The following is a 9,437-nucleotide window of genomic DNA, read 5'->3' as shown; positions in this document are numbered from 1 at the left end:
AAAACTCGCCCTTGCCGAAAAGCGGGCTATATAAATCCTCCCTGTGGGACCGACTCAAACAAGAGGCCCTATGCAATACTTCATGGTGTTTGGATATGATGTCTGCATGGAGATTTGCTGGTACGTGGGAAGAGCCAAAGGCCCCTTGCCAAATGCAAAACACAAAGCTAGCTGTACCTGATACTAGCCCATGAGAAGCATGTGAGCAATTCAATGGCTCATTCTCACTGAAGTACACACTTCCAGCGCTGAGGGATAGAGCAGACACCTCTAGTAAGTCAATGCCAAAGAGATTTTTTCCCTTCAATTTGTATTTTATTCTTAAATGAGGCTTCACTCCTAGGTGAATAAAAAGGCAACTCTATAAATACAATGCTCAGGAGAACTGCACTCAGTTCCCCCACCTACGTCCATTTCTCTTGGGAGGATGCACAGCATGCTGACCAAGTTCTCCCTCGTTCTCTGTCCCTTAGTCTGACAGGAGTTAAAATTTGCATCTGCAGGAAAAAAGAGGTGCTTTTACTTTGTAAAAAGCTTATCAAATCCTAGTTTAATTCACCCTTTAGAGTCTTTAAACATTAAAAACCACATTTGAAGCAACCAAGGAAGTTACAAAAACATTGTCATGCGTAAGCTTTGTGTTTCATGCTAGATATTCATGTTGACAAGGAGCAGGAGAGGAGGAGGAGGCGGCAGGGAAACTAATGGCTCAATCAGAGCCATTGCAACATTCAAGTAATTTGGTAGTAGATAAACCAGTGGAAACATGGAATGGTAAGAAAGTGCTCGGCACTACATCGCAGCCTTCGAGAGTTGAACTGCAAACATCCTTGATATGTATCATAAATATATGGCACTTCTGTATGACCAAAAGCTGGCAAGTTTGCTTGTGACTGAAACGAGTCAGGAGTAGTCATCATCCCAGTGGTTACTCAACGGCCCTTCCAACAGGCACAGCCTCCAGCCGTGCTGCTCGATGCAGCAACAGCCATACCTACTTGTGCATGCAAGACTATGCTGCCACATTCTCAGAGAATAAGCCTCCTGCCCAGCAGAAGGCCTTCTCCAGACACACAGACACATTCATAAAACATGCTATAAATTCTTCAGTGAGGTTAAAAGACAGCCACAAACAGCAAATGTCCCCTTTTACCATGTTTTTGGCCAGCAGTTCCCAGTGTGTCCAATCGCCAGCAATGGACTTCGCAACAGGCAAAGAGAGTTCCTGAATCCAAGGAAGTGAAAGCAAGGGAAAGCACAATCACCCAAGTTGGTTTTCAGTACTGTTCCACAGGATTCACGTTGACATCGAACAAGGAACCAACCAGCACGAAGGCTCGAGTCTTAGGAAGGATCTTATGTACACAAAAACTGGCCTTTATCCATGTCTTCTGTCACAAAGCTTTTCATCTTCTTTAGCTTCTTTAAAGCTTTTGGTGACCTTCTGTTTCACAAATACACAAAGATTTGCTGTTGAGCTGGTATTCCATCACAGTAGCTTCAAATACATTCAGATTCTTAAAAAAGGATATAGACCAGAATACAACTGCTTGCCCTTTCCCAACGGCGTGCCGTGCTTTAATGAGCACAGCGTGTTGCTTACCCGCAACGTCACTGTTCTAAGGAATTCCACAACACAGACATCCAGTGCTTGAACAAGTGTTCACATTCCAAGATTCAAAAAACCCTCTCCCTTATTTCAGTAACGGCTTCAGTATTTTACCAATTGTGGTCCGGTTCGCATCTTTCAGTTTGAGAGAGGCCTTCTCCACCGTTCCCTGCTCCCCTGGTGCAGGCTCTACTTTAGTGCTGACAGCTTCTCCCTGCAGGATGCTTCTTCCAACCACTCTGGCACTATTCGCTCTCTTTAAGGTACTCACACTGTTCTCCTTCGGACTCGGATCGTCAGAGGCTGCCGCTGGCTTTGCTTTAGGCAGCCTCTGGGACACAGACCTTGTGATGGTTGGAGGTTTGGATGAGCAGGACAGATCCACTTTTGCACGCTTTGAAGAAGAAGCCACTGTATTCCTTGCAAAGTTTGGGACAGCAGATGGTGTTTTGGGAACACTGACTGTGACAACCTTGGTGTCATCCGTAGGGGTCTGTGGTTTTACACTGGAGCGACACATCTTGGGTTCGTCGAGCTTTGATTTGATGTTACTCCTAACAGGTTTAGAGCTTGGCTTCTTGAGAGAGACTCTGTCCCTCTCAAAATGAGCACTGCTCGAGGTGACAGTGCCCCTTTGTAACTTTGGCTCTTCCACTGACATGCTGTGCCTGTAAGGGCTTCTTGGCAGTGTGTCTGTGGTGCCTCGGACAGAGCTGCGACGAGACAGGCGACTCTCCACTGCAGTAGTTTCCCGAGGCGCTGGCTTGGCTTCTGGCTTTTTCACACTGCTCGGTGCTCTGTTTGACCGAGAAATAGGCACCACCTTCCTCATGCTTTCATTCTCAGAGGCATTCAAAGTTCTTACAGGTCTGGAGGGAGCTGTGTGGCTAGGGCGAGTGCCACTGGATTTTGAGGAGCTTGGAGATCTATCTTTCAGAGAGTTTCTCTTTGGTCCTGCGGGGTCTTTATTTTTTATGGGCTTTTCTTTAGGAAGGGTGTGCTTGCTATTGGCATCGTCCTTATCATTTGTGGATGTGTGAAGAGACAGATCCTTGGCAGAAGCAGAATTCAGGTTTGAGAAGAATGTTCTAGCCCTGTACTGAGCATCACTCCCAGAAGAGCGTGCTTTGCGAGCCTCACTTCTTTTTATTTCATTGCCTGCTGATTTAAAGTCATTTCCCTCTTCAGAGTCCAAAGTCAAAGAACAATCTGTTGTCGTATCTGACACGTAATACATGGGCCCATCTTCCCTGCTTCCCGAAACACTAGTATCCATAGACACAGGGCTGCTGCTGCTGGGCTCCGAAGCTTCGCTCTTGCACTTGGCTTTGTGGTCATGGGCATCTCTGGAACTGCGGCAAGCTGGAGGCAGGTCGTCGTCAGCAGTGCTCAGGGAGTGAAAGCTGAGATCATCTAGAGTCTCCAAGTCTGTTCCACCAGCATCCTCCAAATATATTAAAGGTGTATCATCTGCAGGCTTTGCTCCTTGAATATCAAACTTACGCAAACCTTTGACGAGTTCACGCTCCTCAATTGCGAGGGCCAGAGCGTTTATATCTGCGGACTCCTCGCAGGACACATTGGAAGTGTGCGTGTTGTAGTCGGTGCTCCTCTGAGAGTAACGGGCACCAGGACCAGCTGAGCCACTGAACTGACTGGACTGAGCTGGTGGCACCTGCAGTAGGCCACCGTTGTTCACTTTGGTTTCAGACTGTTGGTGTAAGTTCAAGGTATTTAGGTTGAGATCTCTGGTTTCTTTGGGTTCAGTCCAGGCTGTGCTGGGTCTTGCTTGTCGGGTGTTTGCACGGGGAAGGCTGTTAAATTTGTTTGGATCCTCATCTTTTGAAATTTCCAGGAAACTCTGTAACTCCCTGTCTGCAGTAATCCCTAGGGAAAGCCGAGAGCGTCTGGAATTGGTGTTTCTGTACGAAGGGCTCTGAGGTCTCTGCTGCAAGAAGGGAAGAAACTCTTCAAGTCCCTTTTTGGCCAACATCTCCACATCATTTTCACTGCTGCTTCGCCCAAAGCTCCCCAGCTCTCCAGCTGCCCAGGACCGACGCTTCTCCTCCAGCTCCTTTCGCCTTTGAAGACTGTGAAGTTCCTGGATCTCTCGTTCCCTGTTTTCCTGGCGGGGAAAAGCACAAATACGTGTCTCAGAGGGCAGTGTCCTATGCATGAGAACAAGGCATGCTCCTTTATCTTGTCCTTTATTTCTTCCCAAAGTTAGCTCCTACGGCTATCACCCTCCTCCAACTCCCCGTACAGGCACATGAAATCACCATGGCAACCAGAAGCAGGCCCTGCACAGCTAATGCTGGTGACACATCAGTCTGGACGGCGTAAGAAAAAAATGCACAAGTCCTTGCAGAGCCCGAGAACGTGACCTACCAAAACCTGGTAGGTATCAAGTCCAGCTGAAGAGTTCCTGCTCTAAGATGGAAAGCTTCAAGTCCCCACTAAATCTGAAGCTGGCAGTTTTATCAGGTGACTAAACCTCTAACTGATCGTTACATTCATATTTTAAGACAAACTTGTCTGACAAGGACACAGCCCGTGTGTTCCTTCCATCCTCCCTTATTACAACTGCAATTGTTCCTCAGCAAGTGCAGTTTCTCCAGGGTGCTGCTTGCCTCTGGCTCCAACATTACCAACTGGGAATTCTGCAAAAAGACATCATTTAATTGCAGATGAAGGCAAATAAAAAAGTTTACACAATGCCTCATGATCGTTACTTAGACAGCAACTGACACTGCTGGAGGACCCTTAATCAATGCCTCCTTCCAGTTTTGGATCTCACAGTCACTATTGGTTTAACAACCTGGCAACTATTGCACAAAGTTGCCCAGGGCAGGTTGGAAATTTTGGCAGCTCAGCTGAGGGGGTTTGGTTCAGGAAGCCATAGAAAGAGCTCCACAACAGGGTAACACCTTTTCACTCAGATCATTAGCAGAAAATTACCACAAATATCAACATTTCAACTGTCACCTCTGGGCTTCAGATTTAATCTAGCTGAGCCTCCGGTTAAATTTTCCTGCCTATTTTCTGAAATGGAGAACCTGGCTTTCTCAAGCTGGTGCAGCTGCAGCAAAAGAAAGGGGGAAGGTTAGCCTTGACAGGGGATTCCAAAGCTACATCATTTCCCAGTATGCTGTTAAATCTATTCTGAGCAATGACACACTGTTTTAAACAAGCACACCTATATTTGTCACTGTTTAAAAAAAACACACCTATATTTGTCTGTAGCACTGTCTAGTTTGATCTTCCCATTGTTGTGACAACAAAAGAGCTGCACAACTAGAAAAAGTGCCCAAAAGCTTTCAGTAAACAAAAGCCTAATGCTGAAGCTCTTTTTGATGAATGGGTTAATCTACACCTCTTAAAGTGGATTTGAGACTACAGTGGGCTCTGAAAGTTAAAATGCATTAGAGACCCAAGAAACCTGAACAGCTAAGAAAGGAAAAAGAGAAAAACCAAACAAACCAACTTGCATTTCAGGAAAAATGTCTGTGGCAGGCAGGTTTCTTTCACAGGTATGGAATTACAGAATGAATTCTTGCCAAATATTAAAGCTTGGCTTTAAATATCTCATTGTAAAGAGAAATGGTTAAAAATAGCTGTAGATATTACTATTCTATATTAGACACAGAACATTTTAACCTCCCCAAAACATGTTTCAGGAGATTTTATTCAAATGAAGAAAAAAAAAAATCTATTTTAAACACACATAGGCATGACCAAAAAAGAAAACATTTGAAAGATGTGCAACATGGCCACTGTGGTACGAGCCACCTTTTTAGACTGCTGGCTGTGCTGTCCACACATCACATTCATTTGTTAGAATTGCAACCTTTATTCTGAACTGTTCTGTTGATTTTGTAAGGACAGAGGGTAATCCCTGCAAAATACATAAGCAGCAAATCTCTGAGGAGGACCACGAAGATATCAGGAAGATGGAGCACCTCTCCTAGGAAGACAGGCTGTGGGAGTTGGGCTTGTTCAACCTGGAGAGGAGAAGGCCCCGGAGAGACCTAACTGCAGCATACCGATACTTAAAGGGGTCCTACAGGAAAGTGGGAGAGGGACTGTTCATCAGAGAGTGTAGTGACAGGACAAGGGGCAATGACTTCAAGCTGAAAGAAGGCAGGTTTAGATTAGATATTAGGAAGTAATTCTTTACTGAGGGTGGTGAGGCACTGGGACAGGTCGCCCAGAGAAGCTGTGGCTGCCCCATCCCTGGCAGTGTTCAAGGACAGGTTGGATGGGGCTTTGAGCAACCTGATCTAGTGGTGGGTGTCCCTGCCCATGGCAGGGTGGTTGGAACTAGAGGGCCTCTGAAGTCCCTTCCAACCTAAAGCATTCAATGATTCTGTGATTTGCAAATAAGAGACTAATTTGACATTTTTAGAGTGTAACTACTTACTACAGAGAGAGGAAGATCCCCACTGGACCTTGAAGTAATAGCTGTCCAACAGCCATTCATAATGTTGGACATGCGACTATGAATTAAATTCCCAAACCCAAATAATTGAACAGGTGTGTATGAAGTCATATCTCACTAAAAATTCTGCAGCAGTTACCACCATTTGGTGTTATATATTTGTATCGTGTTCACACTCAGGTGTAACTACATGCTACATCAGGTGGTAAAGTGTAGGTAAGCTAATGATACAACAGGCATGTTAGCTGAACATCCTGTCAGCTTGCTATAAATCACGACTGTTCACTCTTTTCTGACTAAAGTTCTTATACAAAGTGCTGTCAAACACAGATTGCATAAGGCAGAAAACCAAAGAAATGTGTGGATCCATCCAATTGATGCTATTTTTAAAGGCCTAAAAATATTTGTAAAAACAGCTTTTACTGAACCAAAGCTGTAACCAATGCCTATCTACTCCTTCATCCAAGCATACTTTCTGAATTATCTGGGACCAATCCATGACACTTAGCAAATAAATGGTTATACTGGGGATGAGGTATCATTGTACAGTAGGGCTTCTTAATTACTTGAGTTTTCACCTACAAAAAGCATTTGATGTAGAGGAGACATGGTCCTTACTCGGCAAAGTGTGTCTGGGCCTGTGAAAGAGGGCAGTGGAGAGCCTGAGCTAGTGCTGATTCAGGCTGGTATGCCCATGTAACTTGGTGCCACATCTCAAGACCCTCCCAGTGATCTAACATTATCAGTTCAGGGCTAGAACTGTGAGTGCTAATTAAGAAATCTGCCCAATCTGTTTCGCTGCCCAGCTTGGCGATCACCAATCCCCTCACCAAAAGAGGGGGAAGAAGTACACTTATAAGCAGGCTGATAAACTGCCCTGGCCTGTCATCTCAATGTTGCAGAGCAGCAGGACTGCACACAGGGCTGGGCAGAAGGACCATTTCCCACCAGGCTTCTGTCAAGGAATGCCCACGAGACAGCAGCTTGCTGTAGCCATTTGAGCCAATATATCAAAGACCACAAGGTACAAAATGCCCTTCAAGCAGAAACTCCCCTTTAATTTAGTATCTATTGGAATCACATAAATGTCTCTCTCAGTGCTCTTACCTTAACAGCCTTGTTGAATCTTATGCAGAAGTCTCTAAATATCTGGAAGCATTCGTCCAGCTTCATAGTTTCTTTGTCTTCACAGAAAAAGTCAATGAGAGCATTTCCCTCCTTTTGTAATTCTCGTTTCTGGTGTTCAAGCTCCTTTAGATGTCTTAGAGCAAACTGTAGCAACAAACATGTGTGGTGTAAATCAGACAGAAAAATTAAAAGCACAACAGGTCACATAAGTATTAGAAGCTGAGGAAATTCATTTTCCAGCCTAGGTGCTGTTACAGAGCCCAGGACAGTGACAGTGGGTTTCCTTGAAAGCTCCACATGCCCTATTTACTCTTTTTTTTCCACTGCCACTTTCAACTAAGCATAAATGGATTAAAATACTCTTTTTCCCAAAGCCCACATAGGTAAGTTGACAGTCATACATCACAGAATCAACTCCTTCCTAAGTTGAACCTAGAACACATTAAAAAAGGTTTTCAGACCATAAAGGTAAGGAACTACTGGAAATACATATATTTTAAGGCACCCAGAAAACATCCACATAAAGTAACACTTTAAATTATAACTGTAGAGCTATACAGACAGGGTTGGAGTAGATTATTGGATTTCTCAGGAGGAAGTGAATATGGCTGTGGTTAGACTTTGAGCAACAGAACTGCTTAAAACACCTTCAGCAGTTGACCCCGTCTCCCCTATCTGCATCACCAGCCATTCACTCCCATCCTCACAGAATCCCAGATCTGAAACCACAGGTGGCTCATAGTAACCCAGGAAGAAATGTTAATTGTCAGAAAAGTCTGTTCTCTGCCACTGTCTGACTCATGATCGCCTAAATACTTTTGATACTGCAGCATCAGGGTGGGAATAGGCAGCTGGAGGCCCTGGTAACTCTTTAAGCCAGCCCTGCTGCCACAGAGTTACTTGGCAAATTATGCCAGCCGGGTAGAAACAACTCTTACTTGTTAGTCTTTTAAAAAGCTGGATTCATGATAAACTGGACAATTGATAAAAGCATACACAGAAAATTAGTTCCTCCCACATATTTCAGTAATTTATTCATGAGGATGAGATAATGAAAGCTGACTTTCAAATCAGCTTGGTTATCACCTGTAATTTAGGAACAAAAACCGGAAGTGTTTATGTAAGGTATGCATGTGTAAAACGATTTTTTTCCCCAACATTTCTTTTGGAATGCGGCCTAAACGAGGTTGTAGTGTTACATAAAACCAGCTATTAATTTTTTTAAAATCCCAAACATGTTAGAACATAACATTAAAGAGTCTGGATGCAACGAATAAAAGCCAATAATTCAGAGTGAATGAGGACAGGTATTTCAATCTTAACCCGCCCCTCTCTTCATCAACTTCTCATCTCCTGAAAGACTGCAGGGACTATTAACTACATTTGCAAGTTGAAAATCAGGGCAGGTTAAGTTCCAGATCAACACCTGCTTTCTGGCTTTTAGTAATTACCTAAAGCGTGAAGCAGAAAAATCATTTAACTGAAGTATATAAACATTTCTCCAGGCATCACCACGTACTCAGAAAATAGCAAGAACCCTGCTTCAAAGCTAAGTGCTATGCACATTCATGTCTATAAAGTCACTGCAGTACTAAAGAAGAAAAGGAGAACCCACCCAGAAGTAATGGCATGGCTCAGAATAACACACTCTGTGCTAAGGATAAATTAGCAGAGCAAACAGTCCCCTTAACCTTCCAGCTTCTAACAATATCTCACGTCACCCAACAATCAGGATTCATATGCATAGCACAGCCTCAGCTAAAACTGACATGCTCCAGTATAACTTAACATGCAGATACCCTATTTTGGGCAGCTGTGAAGTACAAAACTATAGACTAATCCAAATTGTCTTAAATTTTAACTACTGATCTTCACCAGTCATTTCACAGGCATCAAGCACGCTTGCCTAACAAGCCTCAGGCAATGTACACTCAGTATCCCTCCCTGTAAAAACATGGTCCTTCCAACACTCTTACTTGACAAACACCATGTAGCTGGAACACCTTCGTACAACTGATAGGGCAGACATATTAAAACAGTGCTTCTGTTATTAACATGTCCACACAAATTTCATTGAGCTGAGGCATGCTCCTGTATCCAGGCATTAGTAACACCTTAACACCGACATCCTACAGACCTGGAGAAAGCTTTCCATCTGGTGAAAGAGTTTTGGGTCTCGCCGAATGCTTTCTTTAACAGATTTGGCCTTGAATGACAGCGAGTGGAGCTCTGCTTCCACGTTATCAATGGACAACCTAAAAA

General features: G+C 44.0%; 1 protein-coding gene across 1 annotated transcript in view; it reads right to left on the bottom strand.

Annotated features, from left to right (window-relative positions):
- Positions 1-1,694: 1,694 nt before the first annotated feature.
- FHDC1 (FH2 domain containing 1) overlaps positions 1,695-9,437 on the bottom strand; it is a gene marked incomplete at both ends in the record, with an annotated part of 30,579 nt that continues 22,836 nt past the window's right edge. Inside the window, 3 exons of the mRNA XM_084263085.1 lie at positions 1,695-3,734; positions 7,155-7,319; positions 9,313-9,430. Of these exons, the coding sequence (XP_084119211.1) occupies positions 1,695-3,734; positions 7,155-7,319; positions 9,313-9,430 (2,323 nt within the window). The remainder of the gene's footprint in view (positions 3,735-7,154; positions 7,320-9,312; positions 9,431-9,437) is intronic.

Source organism: Gallinula chloropus (assembly GCF_964237585.1).
Source record: "Gallinula chloropus genome assembly, chromosome: 4".
Classification (NCBI taxonomy): Eukaryota; Metazoa; Chordata; class Aves; order Gruiformes; family Rallidae; genus Gallinula; species Gallinula chloropus.
This window is presented reverse-complemented; position numbering and strand designations above follow the sequence as displayed.